Source organism: Caenorhabditis remanei, chromosome II, assembly GCF_010183535.1.
Source record: "Caenorhabditis remanei strain PX506 chromosome II, whole genome shotgun sequence".
Classification (NCBI taxonomy): Eukaryota; Metazoa; Nematoda; class Chromadorea; order Rhabditida; family Rhabditidae; genus Caenorhabditis; species Caenorhabditis remanei.
This window is the reverse complement of record NC_071329.1, coordinates 6,419,554-6,442,514: the sequence shown is the minus strand read 5'-3', so window position 1 is coordinate 6,442,514 and position 22,961 is coordinate 6,419,554. Positions and strand designations below refer to the sequence as shown.

General features: G+C 37.8%; 1 protein-coding gene across 1 annotated transcript; it reads right to left on the bottom strand.

Moving 5' to 3' along the window:
- Window positions 1-502: 502 nt before the first annotated feature.
- GCK72_004867 (uncharacterized protein) lies at window positions 503-3,223 on the bottom strand (the record flags this gene model as incomplete). The annotated part of the gene is made up of 7 exons (XM_003093065.2): window positions 503-680; window positions 912-1,068; window positions 1,126-1,324; window positions 2,023-2,224; window positions 2,272-2,468; window positions 2,513-2,684; window positions 3,141-3,223. 7 exons carry the CDS (start codon window positions 3,221-3,223, stop codon window positions 503-505), a joined length of 1,188 nt encoding a protein of 395 aa, XP_003093113.2.
- Window positions 3,224-22,961: the final 19,738 nt, after the last annotated feature.

Genomic DNA, 22,961 nt, shown 5'->3' with positions numbered 1-22,961 from the left:
TAATCAAAACTCCAAAAAAACGGAATTTATAATCAAAACTCCAAAAAAAAAACGGAATTTATATTCAAAACTCCAAAAAAACGGAATTTATAATCAAAACTTTCTAAAAATGGGATAATTTCTTTTCTATTGACTTCCCCCACCATTCTTATCTGTGTCGGTTCCGGTTAGACTGATCGAGCATGGCGCTGTAATAGTCTATACTTATCCGGGCTGAGGTTTACTTCAGTAGACGCGGGTTTGAATCCTCCCGATCTAGAATTTGAAGAATTTATTATCAAAACTCGATTCGAGGAATTCTGTGGTTAAAAATAGTTTTTTTTTTAAAATTCAAATCTTTATTGGCAATCTCATTAGGTGAGGAAAGATTTAGAAATTAACATGTTTTGTTGTGTTAAAAATGCAACTGCCCGTGTTTTTCAATTGGTAAGTAAAGGTTTTCAAGGCAGAGTTTGTTCAGAAAAAATTAATTTACAGTAACCATAATTAGTCATTAAAAATCTTAAAAATCAGTGGGTTGAGCCGAATTCGGACGAGTTGTCGCCGCGGATTTGTCGAAAAGTGGAGAACGAACGGAGGCCACTTCGACTGAGTTGGCTCGTTGGACGAGAGTTTTCGCGCCAGGATTCGGATGGGATTTGAGTGTTCCTTGACGGGTCGAGATGCCGGAATAGGAGACTCTGGAAATGGGAAAGAGTTAGTGACGATTCGGGATTGATTGAAGTATGGAAGCCATCTACACAATCAGATCCATAGGCAGACAAAATTGGAATTTGATATGTACCAGGGAAGTTGAATTCTTTAATTTCAGAGTCTTTTTTAGGTTTGGACGGTGATTTCTGTGTAGGTTTGTTTGTCCCGATGTCCAGATGTATGTCTGTCTGTCCCGATGTCCCTTTCAAATATCTTACCTTGTCAATGGCAACAAACTGAACAACGTCTGTCGATATCTGGACGATGTGAAACTGTACACCAAGAATGCCACGTAGCAATTGATAAGCGACAAAAGGTCCAAAACATCGGCGAGATTCAGATACACCATTTGATGGAATTGAGTGGTGAACAGTGCTGAAATTTGAATATTTCGAATTCTAAGAAGAATTCTTCAAATTTTTCGTGACCTACCATTCAATATAGCCATAATTCCTTGCGGGAGTTCTGTGAACAAGAATACAGTAACCATGAGGAGAAGCATGTAAGTGGTGAAGTCTCCACGCTTCTTGGCACGCTCCTCTTTGATTAGAATCTTTCGTTTTTCGTTATTCTCTCGGAGACGGTGGATGAGGGCGATGGTGAAGGTGAGCAGGAGGAGACACGGGACCGCCTGGAAATTATTTCATTGTATGTAAATGAGGAAGGTGGGATTTGTGATGAAGGAATATGTGGATAAAGAGATAAACAGACAGAAAAACAGGTGCTCAAGATGGGAAAACAGTTATGTAGCTTTAAAATTGTTTGCTGGATTGCTAGGTGATGAGTTCTAGGTTATTATAAGCGTTCGAAGCCAAAAGTCAATGAATTTTGTTGGTTTAGTATATCTGGACATTGGGACTACTAGACACATAAACTATACTTGCAAACCGGGTCAAAACGGGCAGGCACGTAACTCGCTAAAAACGCAATATTACGAGCTGAAAAATATACAAAAATGTAGATCTCGGCGAGTTCAATGTCTGTGGCCTTCTACGGGCCGGATGGCTATTCGTTAATGTGCCGCGGACCGGGGTATAATGATTTTTGATCGTTTTTACGTTTTTTAGTGGTTTTTCCCGGCCTGCGACACATTAACGAATAGCCATTAGACCACATACATAGAATTCGCCGAGATCTACATTTTGTTATATTTTTCAGCTCATAATATTGAGTTTGAAGCGAGTTACGCGCCGGCCCATATCGGCCCGGTTTGTATGATTTTAATGAGTCCTAGATACCTTCTAAGTTCCTCTGGACACTCGGAAACACGGACACACTGACAGACAGATAACGTCTCTCCTCTTTTCCACACAACTCTCATCTGCTTACCTTCAAACAAATCCCGGTCAACCACAAGTTGGCTTTCATCAACAAACATCCATTTTGCATCATCAGCGTCGAGAATCCAACACTATACTTGTAGTACATTCCGTTCACAGTCAATTCCCTGTTTGTTTCATCAATTTGATGGGCGAGAAGTGTTGGGACACACATTACAAAGACGAATAGGGCAATGAATATGGCTGATGTTCTGGAAACGAAAAAGGGGTTGGAGGTCAATGAATACAGGAAACTTACAATGCCCTTGTATGATCCAACCATCTTGACGTGGTTAGTTTCATCGCTGACAATCTGATAAACGCCATCAAAACTACCAAATAGAGTGTAATCGCGTGTAGAGCAATGGAAAGCATCGCATGACACTTTAGGAACAACGCCCAGAAATATGAGTAGCCCTCTTTATCGGTCATAAATTCGAATCGTGTTATGTACATCTGAAATTACAGAAATAAGTTGGGACTTAGTTGAAGGAACTGACCAAATAAGAAGTCATCGTTCCCATGTCTGAAATTGCGATGCATACTAGTACGGTATGTACAGAGGAGTGTCGCATTCGGGGACGGGTTAGCACTAGAATATGAACTCCATTGGCGAGAAGTCCCAGGACGCAGAGGATGAACGAGAGGAAGGGGTGGACGTTGGAGTAGAGGCTGGAAAATTTTTCTGCACATTCTAATAAAAATAGTTAGTGTTCCTATCCAAGAGAAACTGATTTTCCCTGATGGCCTAGAAACCGTGATTCGGGAAAGTTAGGCCAGCTTAGCTGGAGTTGGTTACACTGTGGTTTCATGACGTATTGAGGTTTACTAGACAGATTTTCGGACAGCTTAAAACCATTGGACACCTTGACACACAGATCTACGACGCCTAGCTTGAGTTTAGTTTCACTGGCCTAGAAAAACCTAGGCCACATAAAGCTCTTGACTAACAAATAGCTGGTGATACGGTGCTTTTCCGAAGAGATGAAAAAACAGCTGAAAAAGACATCCGAACTTCTAAACGCACTTTTGGACATCTGTACTACCTGACACAGCGACAGACCTAACCTTCTTGCCATGGCCTAACTTTCCTGGCCTAGAAAAACCTAGGTCACCACCTAAACTCACTATCGGAATCGATAAAACTGCTCGATAACAAAGTAGGTGACATTGTTCGTCGTGTCAAATAATCGGGAGTCGTTGCATTCCATATCTGCAAAAAATAATGAAAAATGAGTTTCTTTTGAAAGAACAAAGAGAAAAAAGATGAGACGGAGCAGAAAAAAGTGCAAAATAATTGATATAATACTGGGCAATTAGAGGAAAAGTGAGAAAAGTGTGACTTTTTTTGAGGATAATTTTTGAAAAGAATCCAGAATCTAGAATCCACTCGCGGACTGTGAGTAATTGAAAAATGAGAAAAAAACAGGGAGAGAAAGAAGCAAGAACTGTCAAAAAAACGTGCTCGGAGTGGGTGCTGGCGACACTTTTTTCTTTCGAAATGATGTGACATGGTCAGGAAAAAAATGAAGAAAAAGGGAATAGAGAAATTATAACAAAAAACAGGAACACTGGGGAAGAAATGACAAAAAATATTGTGGAATTGGAGAATTTGGAAAATTTTGGGGGAGGATTTTTGGGGATTTTTTGAATGGTTTTGACAGTTGGTGATCAATGGTTGAAATAGGGTGGGGACATCTGGACAGACATAAATACAGACAGGCACATACAGAGGCTGGATAATAGACAACATGAAAATCTGAGGAATCTTCTCAAGCTCTTTCGAAAGTTTCTTGTCTCACGGACATCTGGACATCTCGACACACAGACGGAATGACATCTGAATATCTGGGCTTATAGACCGCCACAAGATGATTTCAGAAGAGAGACATCCGGACATTAGGACACATAGAAAGACTGTGGAAATTGTAAAATCTGGATGATTGGGCACCGAGTCATCTGATCTAACTGTACAATTGGTAATAAGTTGTATATCCGGAGATACCGACACACAGACATACATACGAAAACCAAAAAACTAGCTGTCGGACATCTGGACATCCTGATATACAGATATACATAAGCTTTAGGTTTCTGAATACCGGAGGGTTCAGCTACGACGTTTGGTACTTCCCTCTGTGAATCTGTGTGTCCGGATGTCTCAGAAATGATGGTGTGTTAGAAGTTGCAGCTAGAGGACATTCATCATTTTCCGGATACATCTTCCATTAGACTTTTTAGTTATACACTTTTTTCACTTTTTAGTTATAAGAATGATTTTAACGATCCCTACAGTAATCCAGAACTTCCGGACATCCATAAAGACAAATAATTTAAACTAGACAACGAATACCTAGAATAAAGTTCAGGACATTCCAATATTTTGGGAGACACGAATTCTCTCACGAATGAAAATATGAAACCCTTTCTTAAAGCAAACACACGAACCGAAAAAGTTTATGAGTTCCATGAAATTGAATCTCACAGAAAATCATATGTATATATAGAAGAAGGGGAAGGAGAAGAAGTTCAATGAGTTCTGGGAAATTGAGTCTGAAAGTTGGAAGGAAGGGGGAAGTGGAAGTTGAAGTTTCAAAACACAAAGTTTATAAAGGGATTTATGTAGGAAAGGAGGATGGGGCATCTGGACAGAAAGACACACAGATAGACCTGGATATTCGAAATTCCAGACATTCGGACTTACAGACATACAACAATCCATTCGTCTGGAAATAGCGTTTATGTGATTTTCTGTATGAATGGACATCTGGACATTCGGATTCACAGACAGACAAAAAAAGAAAGAATTGTAAAAATGGCATGGGCAAATACTCAAGAATTTAATTTGAATCTTTGGACGTCATCTGGACATCCAAACAAAAAGACAGTGAAAAACTTCATGAATTTACAGAATAGAAGCAACTTTCCTATTTCAACTTTTTGACATCCGGATTCCGGACAAACAGAAATACAGACAGAGTTTTTTTGCTGCAAAATGTTCCTGGAATCCTCTAACCATCTGAAGTCATCATGAAAAAATGATGTAGGCGTCAGAAGACGGCGCTCTTCTTTATTTAAACAAGACGACTATTCCTCGACTCGTGTTGGAAAAGACAAAGAATTGAAGCGTGGCGTCAAGGCGGGACCCCGAGGTTGTTGAATAATTCCAAGTGAAAATATGAAATATTCCTCCTCTAGACTAAGGATTTTCAGGAGGAGAGGAAGTGACTATTCAACTGGAATAGAAAAGAAGAGTTGTTGAAAAGGAGCAAGCAAGACGAGAATAAGTGGTTAGCAGGAGGAGGAGGAGCACAAAATGTTTCGAAATTTTTTTAAAAGAATTATTTGGCTTTCGGTTTTTTGAAGGGGCCAGGGACGAAGTACGTCAGGTCTGGTTTGTCTGTGTGTCTGGCAGGTCCGAATGTCTTTAGTTTTGGTTGCTGGAGATTTTGTCTCTTCAGTAATCCTGAAGATGTCTGTCTGTCCCAATGTCTGAATCCACAAAGTTTCATGAATCGAGATGGTCTGTCTGTATATCTACATGTCCGGATGTCTGGGTGTAACAACTTCCAGATGTCCATTATTCGATCTACGCAGATTTAGACAACTGTATAGCCGGATGATTGTCTGTCTGTCTGTCTGTCTGTCTGTCTGTCTGTCTGTCCGTCTGTCTGTCTGTCCGCCTATCTGCCTGTCAGCCTGTCTGTCCGGATGTTCAGATACCCGTAATCTTTAAAATTAGATTCGTTTGTCCGAATGTCCAGTATCGAAAAAAATGACAATTTTAAAGAAGACTAATACACAGCTTTAGAAGTTAATAAACTCAAAATGAGCTCCGCTCACTTTTCTGCTTTTAATTCGAAAACCAAAATAAATTAACATACCAAGAAAAATGTGTTTAGGATAACGCAATGAGGAAAATATGCCAAAAAAGGTGTTTGGCTAAAAATGTGGGCTGAGTCTAAATGAGGAATCTCGAGTATGATAGAAACGCATTCCTGCAAGAAGGGGTGGAGTCAGAATTTCAAAATCAACTTTTTGAAAGTTCTGACAGAGAGAACTCAGCAAATGTGCGTCAAAGTAGCAAAAAGGGGCGGGCTAGAAAAACGATTGCACACGTTCTTCTGCAAAGACTTCCTTAGTACTTTAGCAGTTTCTTTGCCTTTTTCGAGATATCAAATTCCTCAAAAACAACTCCTATTAGACGGAATAAAAAATTTTAAAAATATGAAATCTGCAAATCAAAAAAATATACCAAATAGTTTGTTTTCCCCAATCCCTAATCTACTTATATACATCGTTTTTCTCTTTTTTTTTGGGAAATATCTAATCCATCATTACGTCGTTCCTTCTCCCTAATATCCGCTCGTTTTTAAGAGATGAATGAGAACAAAAGAGGAGAAAAAAGTGAAAAGTCTGAAAGGATCGAACGGACTGAGTCATGTTTTGGTATGTCACTTCGGTCGGAGATTGATCAAGAAATATTTTAGGTGAGAACTAACATGGTTGTGGTCTGAAAGACTGTCTAGAAATTTCAGCACAGTCTCGGCTCCCCCCTTTCAGCCCTCCTAGTCATTTTCCTATAACATTTATCTGAAATCACGTGACTTCTGACCATTTGAAAAACCAAAAGTATTAAAGAAAAACAAAAATATGGACAAATGAGAAAAAAGGCGAACGAACGGGGTCAGAGTAATGGGATGAGAAAAATTGGGCTTAGTTGAAGACGAAGGAAAAAAAAAGAATGAAAGACAAATATTTGCGTTTCGCTTGGTATTTTTTGTTTGAAAAAATAGAAAAATGGACATTTTTCAGAGAAGGAAGGTGTTAGTCTGTCTGTGTGTTCAGGTGTCCATGTGTCCGTCTGTACGGTATCTTCAGTTTCGTTGATATTCTATCTGTCTGTTTGTCTAGTTATCCGGATGTCCGGATGACAGGATTTTCACATGTATGAAAGAGACGTGTACATATGAATGTTGTATGTGTATCTGTTTGCCTGGATGTCCGCAATTTTCTATTAACTTTGAAAATTTGAACATTTGGCAAAAATGTTTAGTTTTAACGTATTTTTAAGAGAAAAATAATCAAATTCCTACTATTTTTGCTATAAATCAGAACTAGAATACATAAATGAAATTCATTTCAGGGGTAGTCAATAAATTTATCTTTCAAAAAAACAAGTTCTCGGAATATAAATGGAGAGATTTATAGTTCACCTTCATAAATCAGATTCGGAAAATATCCTGATTAGCTGAAGTTTTTCTCCAATTTTGTGATTATTTAAAGAGATCTAATAAGTCGGAGAACATGAATGGTGATCCTAAGCATTATAAGTTTCTTATGATTTGCATTAGAGCGCAGTTGCAGATATCAGACAAACATAGTAGAAGCAAAAAGAGATAAAAATGCGCTCTATTGTAATTAGCAATAGAGCGCGATAACCATACATGAACTTTCAAAATATAACCACCGAAAAGAGTTCAAGAAGTTTCCGATGTAATTTAGCCCCCTTCCTACAAGGCGTGGGAGTCTTGAGTAGTTTGTAAATAGAGTAAACAACTCGGTAGACCAACTACATGGAGGGCATGCAAACAGAACGCGGAAATTGGAAAAAGGGATTAAAACACAGTCAAAAAAATAGACAAAAACATGTGAAATTGGAGGTAAAAGGTGTGGAAAATAGAGAGGTGACAAGCACTTTTTGATTATGGGTGAACTTTGGTCTGTTTTTTTGTACCTGCGGGATATAAGAAAAACAAAAAATATACAATTAACATCTGCACGACTGAATATCTCGTAACCACCCGTGAGAGTGCATATTGTGACGCAATAATAATAAGAAGGGGATCAAGACAGACTGAGAGAAGAATACAATGATCCTAGTGGATGATCGAGGATTTGGGAGAGCAGGTGTGACGTTCTAGAAGGATTCTGCGGATGTAGAGAGGTTAGGGGTGGAGATGAGGAAAAGTTTGATGTTACAGGAAAGTGCAGGAGCTGAAAATAAGCACAATTCGCTGAGCATCGACTCCAAATAGTTAATACTATATTTCTTATGTTAGGAAATTTTAGATCCGGTACATACGGTATCAGAGATGACTGTGGTATATAAATACTAGCCAAATTATGAAAAATCATCAAAAATGTTAGCGTTTTCGATTAAAAAAATTTTAAAAATTCAAAAAAAAAATTTGAAAAAAACTGGTACAAGTATGGGTATATAGTGGATTTCGGTAGAGCGAGTCTGCCAAAGTCGCGACTTCGCAAATTTTTCTGGTTTCGCTTTTTTTCGATTTTATACCTGTCTCCTGAGAATTCACACGTTTTTTGCACTTGCATAGCTATCTACGGGTTTCGAATTTTTGTTTGGATTTTAGGCTCCACCCCCAAAAAAAAACTGAAATGAACGGTACACACCTTCAGCCCAATTCTAGAGACTCTGCGTTTTTGTTTTGGGGAGCGGAACCTAAAATTTGAATAAAAATATAAAGTCAGCAAACGATTTGCAGAACTGATATCCACCGTCATCTGCGGACGGAAATCTGGAACGATTCCCTAAACCGGATTGATCAAAAGTTCAAAAGAACATTCAATTTTTTTTTAAGTAAGGGCTCGTTCATTTTGAAATCAATCTGTCATCTCCTTGCAATTTTCAGAAATAGGGAGATATTCGACTTAACAATATATAATCTATGTTAAAACTATAATAACAGAGAACAATATCGGGTTGATCTGGAAATTTGGAAGCGAGTCAAGTACGTCAAGAGCAGATTTATTAGTAAGAAGGGGATGAGCGCCACGTGTATCTAGAAAAGAGAGAGAGAGAAAGTGGGGCTAAAAATGGATTGTGAGTCACTGATAAAACTTTGTCGGGAATGTAACAGTAACCTATGCAGAAGTACGGTAGCTAATAGCTACAGTATCCCAAAATCCAAACAATAACAAGTAGAAAAGAACTTCAAGTGTCCAAAAGTTTAAAAAATCTAACAACTGTTTACTCTATTTTTTTCTTCTAGACTCGTTTCTAGATTCTAGGTAAGTTACGGCAATTTTGCGTGCTAAACCCGTAAATTGGTCGTGAGAGAATCTCAGAAAAATCCAAAAGATCAAGAAAAGCAATCTTCATAAATTCCTAGACTGCTCTTCACAAATCTCGGCTCTTGACATACTATTACTCATATGTCAAAGTCTGCATGTATATGTAGTCAAGGGGTTAATCAGAAACGTACAATTCTCTGGAGGAAGTCGCTGTTGCTAGCCGGATTTCAGAGGATTTTACGACATACCTGACAAGGGGAGTGTTTGGAGACGCGGCTTTCAAACGATCTATAAATTTGGTTATAGGTACTTTCGACTACGGGGAGTCCATTTCTGCCAACAAAACCTGCTAAATGTCTCTGAGAGCCGAGTTAAGAGCCCTGAAACATTTCATTTGGTCAAGCTTTTTCACATGCAATTTCAAATCAGCCGCATTTACGCCACCACGCTGTTCCCCAGCGATTTACCTGTGCTCGTACACTGCAAAAATGAATATATCTTTCGTATACTATTCGCCGATTCGGAATTCCATGTGAAAAAGTTTAGCCATATGAAAAGTTTCAGGGCTCTTAACTCGGCTCTCAGAGACATTTAGCAGGTTTTGATGGCAGAAATGGACTCGCCGTGGCAGAAAGTATCTATTACCAAGTTTATAGAAACCTGTAGGGATCAAGTTGTTTCAGCCAGCGTCACTAACTCAGAGACAGAAGAAATATGATTACTTTCAGCAGGCGTGAATGAGTTCTTGTCCCCAACGGCCCCTCCCCCACCTTCTCGACCACAAACAAAAAACAACCAACAGGAGAAAAATAAGACAAAAACACAATGAGAAGTTGCATAGACGCAGCGATATTTTATGAGGTTTTCACACTGATAATTTATTGGTTCACCGAGCTGTTTGTGGTGTCATAATAGCAAAAGAGAGAGGTGATAAGGGGAAGAGGTTAATGGTAATGGAGAGATGATTGACGGATAAGTACCCACTTAAATGTAGGTTTTGGAGTTTGGATGGGGCAAAGTTTCAGAGGATTCTGATGTTTGTCGGCTAGAGATTACTGTAGATAAACGATCACTAGTTCAAATTTACATAAATATTGTAGGTCAAACATAGAGCTCCATTTTTTAGTTGACAAATGTTTGATATCTCATGAAGCTTCTGAGATATGCTTACTTGAAGACTAAAAACGAGAGAGTGAGAGAGCGCAGAGAAACTAGAGTGCCTGACTTCTCTGCGCCTCTCCCTATTAATTTAAAATCGTTGAAACGGAGAGACGCAACTCTCTCGCTATTCCGATACCTATCTTTGAAGCTTCATATCTCCAAAATTAGAAGAGCTATCAAAAAGTTGTCAACTACAAAAACTAGAAAGTCATTTCAAAATTCGACTAAAAGTGACTAAAATGACTCAACTAAACGTTCCACAAAAAAAAACGAAGGTGTTGAGTATCCGGTAACATGATACATATGGGCGGTACCAGACACTTCCTCAGGTGTCATACAATCCCGATGGGAACATTTTTGAAATAGTTACAAAACATTCAAAACGTCTAGTCCCGACTAATAGATGAATAACAGATCTATAATTATTTTTGTTACTTCTTGTTATTTTTTGTCCTTCTGAAAGCAAAAATATGTATATCATATTTTATAGCCATCGATGATTAAGTTTCCAGCATTATCATTAAAAATGTTTCATGAGACCTCTAAGAGATCAGAACGGAAAATGGCTTCTTATGGAGAAGAGTACAACAAGAAGTGAGGGAGATATTGTCTACTGGAAAAGGAAGTGAAAGCGGAAATGAATGAAACAGAAAAGGTTATGAATGAATTCTCATGAAAAAAAGTTTCTGCAATTAGAGGAGCCGGGATGGAAGTTTTTTTTTTGCAAAATGAAAAAAAGTTGGGTCGATGGACATTTTGAAACTGCCTCTTTATACGTTTAGGGAAATTTTTGTAATTTGAAAACTGGCTGGGGCGCCTGAGGCGCTTTCTAATGCACCTAGAACAGTTGCCACTGATTTTGAATTTCAGGACTGGAATCGATACCAAAATCCTATTTTCAAGACAGCAAGAGCATGGAATCCAGGGTACTGGGTAAATATAAAGATGGCTGGGGCGCCTGCGACGCTTCCAAACAGTAAAGAAGTTACACATCTTCATTTTCAGACCATATTCAGCGATTTCAAGCTAATAGGGAGAGAGACGCAGAGAGGTCAGAGGCTCTAACTTCTTTGCTCTCTCTCACTCTCTCGTTTACAGTATGATATCTTAAAAATACACATATCTCAAAACCCAGAAAAGATAGAACAAAGTTGTCAACTACAGAAATGAAGATCTAGGTTTGATCTACAAGAAAAGTTTGAATTTGAAAACAAAAACTGTTCTGTGACCCTGTTATAAGATCTCAAAGTTAATCGATGTTTCGAAAAATTTGCAAAATTTAAGTTAGCCAGTTTGTCTTGATGTCCAAAGTAACAACTTTTGCAACTAAAAATTACTAAAGTTTTTGCAAAAATAAGACATAGAGGAATATATCCAGTTAATTGAAAAAGAGTCTCCCAACACATGTCATTGGAAATGAAAAGATCAAGTCTAGGCGAAAAAAGAGAGATAGAAAGTAGAAACTTCTCGGAGAAATAGAGACAAGAAAAGTTCTTTCTTTACTCTAAAAGAGAAAAAAGGACGTGTTTTGTCTTCTCAATATCCTTTTCCAATAGATATATATTGAATATAAATGTATTCTATAAGATGTATTTCTTCGAGTAAATAGAGAGAAAAGAGACTTATGTTTGCTAATAATAATTGGAGCAAAAAGGACATGCATTTGACAAGAGAAAATAATAGAGAGGAAGACTAGGAGGGATTCAGATGAATTGGATGACGGAAATGACAGAAAAATGGAGGATGATTCTCTTACTTTTTAAGTCTCAGACACTAGCAGGCTCCGCCCACTCTTGCATTTTATGAGTACTCTGGTAAGAAGTTGGTACGCATTCGGATATTCCTAAAAGAGTGTGACTGGGATTTGAAAGATAACAAAGCCCCACCCACTTTTGCAGTTTTGCCGCATGACTGAGTTCAGTCGTATGTCTAAAAAGTAGAGAATCCCTGTGCCCAAGTGTCCGGATGTCCCCAAACAAAAAATTCGGGTTTAGAAGACACGCTCCGCCCATTTTAGTCCTAAATTAGCATTTTTAGACAAAAGTTTTATGATAAGAAGGCTGAGGATTCAGAACTTTTATTTGAATGTTTTCTAACACAAAAGCTAATAGGGTTACAGTATTTTCAGTTTGAATTTTTTTTAATTCGAAGAAAAGACTGACAATACTTTGACACTGAACAAAATTTTGAACCTGATTCAGAATCTTCTTTTTTTCAGCTATCTAGCCGTATCTAACTGCCTGGATGTGCGAATGTCCAGATGTCCGCAAAACTCTCCCAAAAAATGTCCAATATAGGTAGGATAGGAAGTGACTTTACACACGGAAGTTAAAATTTCATAAAAAAAAACGTCAAAAAATTCCAGCAATATTTCAAAATATGAGTAAAAGTGGGTGTCCCCCCCACTCATGTCTAAAAAACAAGTTAGGACATGCTTCATAAATTTTATTTTTGAAATGTGTTTCCATAATTTCCAGGAGGGGAGAAATTTATTACTCATGCTACTTCTCAGTTTCAAGTTAGAAGAAATTTAGCTGCGAGGGTCATGTGCTTGGATAGAAATAGAAAGATACGGATAAGAACCGATGGCTATAGAACTGAAACTAAAGCTATAGGCTCCGAATTCCTATAGTACCCTATCCTCGTATTTGTCTCAATCCAAAGGATCCTGAATGCGAATAGAAAAGAGACTAAATCGAAAGGACTAAACACATTCATTCTCATGTCACTCGTGCCCCTGAACTCCCCTCCACTTGAGACTTTTTTGACATGAAAATTATGGGAATCGGGAGAGAGTTTGACAGTGGAAAGAAGGAGGGAAGCACGTGAAACAAGGGGATGAATAGTTTGACATAGTGGGTTTAGACACGTGTCATCAGATAGATTCCAAAGGATACTTGAATAAATGGAGAATAAAGGAAAATTGTAGATTTTAAAAGTGTTCTTGAGGAAAGTAGGAAGTTTGGGAAATTAGGCCACAAGAAAGCTAGGTCATCAGAGTGATGCAGAGAGAGTGGCACGGAAGTTCGACCACCGAAAGAAAACCTAGGTCATCAAAATTTGGGTGGTCTGAAGTGCGGTAGTGAGAACTAGTTACAGTAAAGCTGCTGTTATCAAATATTGTGTCTTAGAAAGCTAGGCCATAATAAACTCTGTCATCAAAAAATCGGCCACGACAAAGTTAGGTCATAAAATTTTCAGACAGGAAGAGAAGTTAGGTCACAAAAGATCTAGGCCATCGAAACCTAGACACCAAAATTTGGGACGTTGAAATTCCAGTGGTAAAAGATTCTTACAAAAGAAGTACATTGGATTCTGGACAGTTAGGGCATATTCAAGTCATGGAAAAAGCTAGGTCATAGAAGTCAGGCCACTGCAAAGTGTTATGATCAAGTTAGGCGGCCAAGCTTTTGTTCATTAAAATCTGCATCACTTGATTTTGGAAGATCCAGTAGAAAACCTACTTGAAAGCTTGAACAGTCGCCTCAGAGAGCTACTAATATTTCAATCACAAATATTCCTTGCGTTGGCCTAACCATCCCAAGATTTCTCGGCCACCTCATTCTACAATAGATTTTTTTTCCGAATTTCCAGAATCATTGTAATGCCTTCTCCAGCACAGAAACCCCTTTCTGATCCAGGATCCACTAAACAAGTACAAAATATGTTCCATACTCAAGGAAGAACAAAATCGGAGCCAGACACACTCTACTCTACTAACAACGTTCCGTTTTCAAGTGGGGGTGAACATGTTTGACTTCCTTTTATTCTCCAGTCACCCAAAAAACCGAAAAACGAAATTTAATTCAATTTGCAATTAGAGAATGCGTAGGAGAGAAAAAGCGAAGAAGAAGAAGAAGACATCGAAAATTCAACTTTTTTGAAGAGCAGAAAAAAGTGATGTGGGTTAAGGATGTGGCCTTGCTTTGGATTCTAGGCCACCGAAACAATAAAAACTGGGCCATCACAAGGACTCACGTGAGGTTTTTGATTATCTCCTCCCTCTTAACCCACATTTAATCGAAAAACAGATATATAAAAAGCGGATTGATACCTGGGGGAGGGCGGGATGACAAGAGGTGTGGGGTCCCAATAAAAACGTGATTCAGATGAGGAAAAGCAATAAACCGTGGCGACACCTGACAAAACAAATGAGTTTCGAATGACTGGCTGGGGGTGGGGGACTTGAGGGACCGGGAGGGGGAATCTGTGTGTCCGAGGTGTCCGGATGTCCAAAATGCTCCATTTGGAAACAGTCGGTCTTTCAAATGCACAAGTAACCAGATTACTAGATTCACAGCTTTGTGACAAAACTTCGAAAAAAGTGAAAAACTTCAAAAAAAAAAAATTCAAAAAATTCCAAAAATTTTCAAAGGTCGGGCCTTGCCGGGCCGGGCCGGGTTTTGACTGATATGCGAAATTTGAATGCACAATCTTCCAGGTCAAGTCACTTCAAAAAAAGTCATTAGACTTAAATTTCCAAAATTTTCAAAAATGTGTCTTCTGTGTGTCCGAAAGCCCGGATATCTTGTTTTTTCACAATTTTAGGTTAAGAACACTATGCCACTGGTTCATGAACAGATTGAGAATGACAGATTCGCAAAATGTCTGTTAATCCGTCTGTACGTCCGGAATCCGGATGTCGACACATTGAAGGCCTAGAAACCCTAATCAAATCCACTACGACAATCCACACGATTTTTAATCTCTTCGTAACAGAAAAGCATTAGGGAAGTATTTCTCTGAAAAAAGTTGAATTCCCAGAGAGAGAGAAATAGAAAAAGAATGAACAGTGATGTACACATAGATGTACATTTTAAAAACAAGTTAGTCTCTCTCTTTGGAATTTCCAGAATTTTCAGACAAACTCATGTTTTCAGAGCCCAATTTATATTTCAAATTCATCATTTCCTTGATGGCAAATTATGGGGTTTCGAATAAGTTTATTTATTTAAAGTTTGAGGGTAATTAGGGGGTCTAGTGGCTGAAGAGTTTAGTTTATGATTAGAAGTATCAAAAATCACTACTTTCAGGGGGAAAATAATTGGAAGAATTAGAAAATGGGATACCAAATAGTCACACAGAATAGAAGAATCAGGATAAATCATACTTGTCAAATGACGGGCCGGCCCGGCCCGTCTTGTCAGGGATATGGGATTTTTGAGAAAAATTTTCAAATTTTTTTTCAATTTTCAACTTTTCATGCGGAAAAATTGACAAAAAGACACTCATATTATTCTATGAGAAAAGTCTGAGTTCATCTTAGTACACCTTTAATCAAATTTGGAAAAAAAATTGAAAAAAAAAATCTCTCCAAAAAGACGGGCCTGACGGGCCGGGCCGGGCTGGCCCGGGCTGGGCCGGACCTGAAGTTTTGAAAAAAAAGCCCGGCCCGGCCCTTTACAAGTATGGGATAAATCAGGGCGGTGCGAAAATTTGAAAAAAATCAGGAAAAATAGAAAAATCACGATTTTTGTTACCTAATTTTTGAAAATTTCAGCAGTAATTTCCGAAATGTTTCAAATTTTTTCAAATGTTGGTCGTTGACAATTGTTTTGTACGGGTATTCTAGTTAAATAAACGGGCAAAGGCGACACAGTGATACATGCTTAAAGCAGACTTGCAACGGGCCGACCATTTTTTCTTGAGACTAATTTTTGTAGATTTCGAAAGTTTTTGAGGAATATGTTTAAGAAAAAGTATGAAAATAAAGTTTCAGAAAAGGAATTTTGCAAAAAAAAGTTGTACCCGGAAGAGACCGGGAATTTTGCAAGTCTGCTTAAGAGTCTTTTAGTAAAAAACGCATATTTGTTTTTCACAAAATCTAAGTTCCAAATCTCTTCCCAGAAGATAACATCTATCCATTAGAGGTGTCCTTCCAGTACAAGATTCCCAAAATTTCCGACACGAACATGTTTACCCTAACCAACGAAGAAAAAGATAAACAAGGAAGAAGAAAAATTTAACTGAAAAGACATATTTTCAGATATCCAAACAAGAAAAAAACGAGAACTAACCCTCTCTCTCTGTCAACCAGCTAAACCCTCTTTTTTTTATCGCACTTTTACTTTTTTTTCTCTGGAAAAAAAGAGAGAAAAAGAAGGAGGTGCCAGAATATTTTTGGGGATAGGAAAAAAACTGAGAGAAAATAAAACTAAATGAAAATTTATCCGAGTTCAGTCTGGAAATTTCTATCTGGAGATTCTGGGAACTATTTTTGTTTTTTGGGGAAGTTCCATTCATTAAAATTTCTGTTTTCTGAGATAAGAAAGTTTCGATAAACAGAAGACAGCAGATGAATAATTGAAAAGTGTGGGGACTTTGGAATAGAGGAAATCTGGACAAACAGATAGACAGATAGACAGACAAAAAATGAGTAAAAATCTGATTCTGAGGATAGCTGGACACTTGGACACACAGACAGAACTAAGAGACATTCGGAAAAAGACAGACAGACAGACACAAATGTAGTAGATTTTTAGGTCTAAAAGTTCAGAAATGTGTCAGATGATGTGGACATCCAGACATCCAGACACACAGACAGACATACAAATGACTTTTAACTAAAATTATTTCAAATCTTGTGTGGAAATCAGGACATCCTAGCAAACAGACAGACCAAAAGAGCGAATCCGAGGACATCTGGACTCACAGACACCTAGATGAACCAAAAAGTACCGAAAAGGACTCATCCATGTCTTTTTTGACCAAAATACAAACAAGAAGGCGTGTGAAATGCACTCGAAATGTCTGAAAGGGCCAAGACAGAGGGGAAAGGCGTCGAATTTCAAATCACTGTGAGAATTCGAAACAGGAAGTGTCGTCGTTTGTAGATGAGGAGGATCCCTGAAAAATAACAGAATGATGATGTATGAGCAAACAGAGAGAACTGGAATGACTGGAAAGAATTTGAATTGAGAATTTATTTTTTGTTAGGTAAATAGAGAGAGAGATGAATCGATGGTACATGAAGTTTCTGGGGGAGAAGAGGGAATTTATGGAAATAGAGAATATGAAAAAAAAATGAGGGACTTTGAGAAGTAAAATCATAGAAATTAAAAAGTTGGAATGGTAAATGGTCATGGAACGGGTGACTGTAATTTAAGGAATTCGAAAAATCAGATCCCGGTCATCAGGAATCAAGAATCAAGCAAAAAACAAGAACGACTGTAAAAACTGAGATGGGTAGGGAAATTAGAAAAGATGGAATTCAGGCACTTCTCAAGGTAATGTGTCTATCATGGTTTTTTTTTGAAATTCGAAATGGATAGTGCGTCAAAAGTGCACTAGACGTGCCAAACTATCCATAATCTGAAAAATAGGGTTTACGGACACAACGGCAGACAAAATGCTATCAATTGTTACAGAATTGTTCTTCTAAACGCATTTTCAAAGAAATTCCAAACGCGTCAAAGTCACGCCAGACTTCACCGTGTTTCTAATCGCCCTAACATGTATACTTTTACGGACAGATTGTTCGTAATATCGAGAAGTCCGAAACATCCAGAATCTTTTAAACTACGAAAGAGGGAGAGAGAATTAATGAGACCGTGACACACTTTTAAAGTCAACTTTTTTGAGTGTTTTTTAGTTAATCTTGAAAACCTAGAAGGGACCTTATTGTCAGTAAATCACAGACTATTTTCCGACTTTCTTTCCCAAAAAATTGAGCAAAAAGACAAGTGGACAAGTAAGAGGAAGTTGTGAAAAAGAGAGATGGACCGGATATTGAGGCACTCGTAAAACAACCCAAAAAGTTTGTGGAACAAGAAAATAGAAGGGGAGAAGATAAGGAATGAAAGACCGGAAAAGAGTCGTAAATATAGAAAATTGAGAGAAAGAGAGAGAGGGGAGAGAGGGTACCAGGAAGGAGTTGATGGGGCTGAAAATTAGTTTTGGGAATGGATATGGATTACGGTATACGTATGAGCGAATAGAGATCAGAAGATATAGTGGTAGGGGGATACATAAAATACTGAAAATCTGTGTATCCATATTTCCAGATTTCCCCATAATTGCAAGAATAGGCGTGGCTTCAACTACTATCTATCCAAATCTAGCAAAAGTTCAGTGACCACGAAGTGTCGAAGAGTCCGTAAAAAGGGGGTGGAGCCTAATGAGGGATCTCCGAAAAAAGCTTGTTCAGAGATCATCGAAGGGTTTCTGATGTTCTGAGAATTTCTAGAAGGTAAATAGAAAATTGGGATTTTATAATAGTCTGTGGTATGATGAATAATTGAAAAATAGTTAAAATTTTAGTCGGTTTAGCTAGGTCAGCTATGATCTAAAATTTTCAAACATTAGGAAGCTCAGTAGAACGAACATAGATCTTCAATTTTGTAGTTGACAACTTTTCGATAGCTTCGCTAGATTTTGAAATATGCGGTTTTCAAGACAAGCTTCTGTACAGCGAGAGAGTACGAGAGGACAGAGAAGCTAGAGTGTCAGACTTCTCTGCGTCTCTCTCCATGCACTCTCTCACTCTCTCGTTTGCAGTATGATGTCTGAAAAAGACGCATATCTCGAAACCCAGAAAAGATAGAAAAAATTTGTAAACTACAAAAATGAAAATCTAGGTTTGATCTACCAGAAAAGTTTAAATTTTAAAACAAAAACTCTTCTGTGACTCTGTTATAAACGCTAACAGTTAATCTATGTTTCCTGAAAGTCTCTCCATCTCACTTTCAGTAAGTTGTCTTTAACGGTGCATATCTCAAAATCTTAAACAGATTAATAAAAGTTGTCAACTTCAAAATGAAGATCAAAGCTTGATCTACAATAATCTATAAAATTGTCAGTAATTTTAGCAATACCTGGCACCAGGACAGTCTCTTAAAATAAACACAATCTCTAAAAAACGTTCCGCTCAAACCAAAAAAAGTGCTAAAACAAAAAAAGGCCAAAAGATGAAAAGAGCAAAAATAGCCGTAACTTTTTATGGTGCATTTCAAACTTTTTCTTCTCGGCTTCCGTCTTTTTTTAGGCTTACTTCTTATCCTTTTCGTAAAAAAAGACTGAAGAAAATGATTCAAACCTGTTTTTCTTCTTGAAATTTAGTCTTAAAATGAGTTCCCTAAAATGAGAAAACTATGAACTTCTGACCTCAAAACATTTTTGTTGCTCTCTCTCTCTCTGAAACCCTTGTCTACCTCTAAATTTCTGTTACACTCACTTCTATTCGTTTTCTGTGTGTTTTCTTATGAGAAACGAATAAAAATGTTTGCAATAAAATGTATGTAATGTTTAGGTGTTGAACACATGTCTCAACCTAACAGAAAAGCAATTTCGAGCATTTTAGAAGGAGGGGGAGGCGAATGTGTCTAGGAATATAGAAGAGGTATTTTATAGTGGCAGAGGGTTTTGGGATTTTGGATTTTGTGTTTTGATTGTATCCGTGAACAAGAATATAAGATATTTTGAGGGATGAAATTTCTCGGTTAAAAGAGATATTCGGTAGTCGAAAATCGATGAGTTCTTGCTATTTTGAGTTACAGAAGGGATAACTGACAAACAGACAGATCGACAAAAGTTGGGGCATCCTAATCGAATAGGCCAAGATTCACGCATCTGGATATCTGGATAAACAGATATACAGAAAGACATGCAGGTTAGCGAATTGATTTACAGACAGCCAACTAGACATAAACCCAATAAATTTGACAACTTCAAAGAGCGAAATTGGGAAAAAAGCAAATTGTATTGATCTAACTAACTAGGGATGGAGTCCGTTTTGAGATATGGACGTGACCTATATCATTGGAAAGCTGAGAAAACGTTGATACCAAATATAAATTCAATTTTTGCGCTTGTGGCTGGGTGTTCGAGGGAAGGTCAAAGTTCAGAAAAATAGTGAGCGAACTTTGACCTTGTTTTTCTCGAATACCAGGTATCTACGGCAGAAACTGAATAAATATTCAGAAACAGAGTTTTCTCAGCATTCCGATGATAGGTGATGTGCAATATTTCCACACTGGCTCCATGTCCTTCCTTAGTAAGTCAAGATCCTTCTGAAAACTATGAAAAATACCGAAAAAACAGATACCTGGCTATCAGGACATCCGGACAAACAGACGGACAGAGAAACACACATGCGTACAGAAGAACGTTTAACTCACACTTTTATCGCATTTCATTGACTGTACTTTTTGGACTTCTGGACAAACAGACACACAGACAAACATCTAAACACCAAGGCATACTGAAAAACCGACACATTTACCAATGCCAATCCACCATCCCCCCAATAATAAAAATGCGAAAAGCTCACGTAGACTCTACCATAGTCCATATCTGTTTTTAGATGAGAAAAAGGATATCTCATCCTCAAGTTGAAGAAAAATGCTCAAAAATGCTCATATGTTGTGCTTTTGAGCAGGCTCAAGGGGCTTCACTTTTTCTCGTTGAACTTGGTTTCAAGGGAGAGAGTGAGAAACGAGATCAAATCGAGATGGAGATGCACAAAATTGTCGCCGCAGGCGTTAGTAGAAATAGAACTCTTGAGATTTTGAGATTGGAGGAAGTGATTCACAAATTGGAAGAGGGTTGTGAAGTAAGGAGAGGGACTGGAATAGGGAGAAATCTCTGTGTGTAGGAATGTCCGGATGTACAGTTCTCAGATGTCCGAAAATCTGTTCGTCCAGGTCAGGTGTATGAGCTAGTGTTTATGAATATCTGTCTGTCTATCCGGATGTCCACACTAACCACAAAATTCTTTTCAAGAATATGAAGACTAACTACCTGCTCATCAATTACAAAACAATAAGACGAGTGCCCGAGATCCTTCCGAAGGTAACTTGAGACATTTCAACTGAACAGAAATGGGCGGAGCCAGACACCTTTCGGATGTCAGGTGTTTAGACAAAGTATTTCTGATAGTAACTAAAGGATCATACATTAAACATTTAATTACAGAAAGTCTGAAGCATCTTAGCCGCGTTTTTCAGAAATTTCAAGCTTTTAAGATTGCGTCAAAGGCACGCCAGGTATCTGTTGACTAGGGAAGGTCATGGAGTCAGTTTAGAGTTATGGTACGTGACCTATATCATTGGAAAGCTGAGAAAACGCTGATTCTAAATATATATTTAGTTTTTGTCCTGAATTTATATTTGGAATCAGAGTTTTCTCAGTTTTCCAATGGTCACGTCCCATAGCTCCAGACTGACTCCATGACCTTTCACAGTGAGTTTGAAAGATTCAGAAATGATTTCGGTCATTTGGACATTTCAACACACAGACAGACAGCATAAAAACTTAATTTCTGAATTTCTGACGCTCGCGTTTTTGTATCAGAAAACTGGTAACAGGGAGAAAACTCTCAATAGGACATCTGGACACACACAGACAGACAAAAATTTGGCACACCAGTAGAAATTTGGTTACGGTAGCTTCAAAATTTGGGACCTAACAATACAAATTTTGGATTTCTAGGCTTGTTTTCCTGATTTTTCACTTTCTTTTTTAGCAAAAGCATATTTTGAAACACTTCCGAAACTTCAAAAAACTAAAAATGAGCACAAATGTTTATAACGAAAATAAACATAGACTTTTAACTACTGCTCTTCTAGAAAAATGTTTCAAAATCTGTCTCTTCTCAACAAAAAAGTGAAAGAAATCATAAGACACACAACAAAAAAGTAAACATAAATCCACTTTCTTCTCTATTGTCCCCATCGTTTTGGCGCCTTCTGATCCAATTTTAAAGCGTAAGACGTCTTCTCACAGAGCATGACATATTAGGAAGGTGCTGCTCAGCTACACAATACAGAGGCTTAGACGGGGGTCAAAAAATCAAAAAAATTGTGAAAAATGGAGACTAAAAGAAACAAAAAAAGGAGTAAGTTCTCGACTTGTCTTTTTCTAGACACACGAAGCCAATTGGATGAATAAGGGAACAATGGGAAATGAGGGGAGAGGGAGAAGTTATGAATGAATTGGGGAAAAGAGAAAACAATTTTTTGGAGGAATGAGAGAAACGAGAATTTAAAATGAGACGTTGAACTTTAGATCAACCTCGAATTTTTTTTTGGGAGGAAGTGAGTTGGCATTTCATTGTCCAGAAGAAGAGTTGGGGGGAGGGAATGAACTTATAGAGGAAAAAAACCTGCAGACTGGAAGCTTTATGTTATAAAAGAAAGATATCTCCATAATTAGTAGACTAGGGAGTTATTGAAAACACGGTTTTTTGAGAAATATTTGGAAAAAATGAAAGAAAAACTGAAAAGTTTCCAACTCAGTTCTATCGGCGAAATTGCAGAGTCTCCTAATATTAGCAGCCCACGCCTTCTTACAACAACGCCCCACCGCAAACGAGAGAATATCGGCGAGAGACGCAGAGTTTTTTCTCGCGCCGAAACAGATTTTCACAGTTTTTGACCTATTTCCGCTATTTTTCATAGTAATTCACATCAAATACTATGAAAAATAGCGAAAATGGATTAAAAACTGTGAAAATCTGTGTTGGCGCGAGGAAAAACTCTGCGTCTCTCGCCAATACTCTCTCGTTTGCGGTGGAGCGCAGTTGTAAGAAAAATGATATGCTAATAGTTGAACGTTATGAAAAGACCAAAACAACTGAATTTCCAATACAAACGTCCTCGGACAGAACGGTGTTGTCAAAAATCAGGATTATATTGACTCATACATTCTGAATATTTTGGCTCTTGAACAGTTTGAAGTTGTAATTTTTTTTTGATGAGCAGAACAAAAAGGCTAGGAGTCTCTAAATTGTTGATTTCGAGAAGTTTCAGTTTT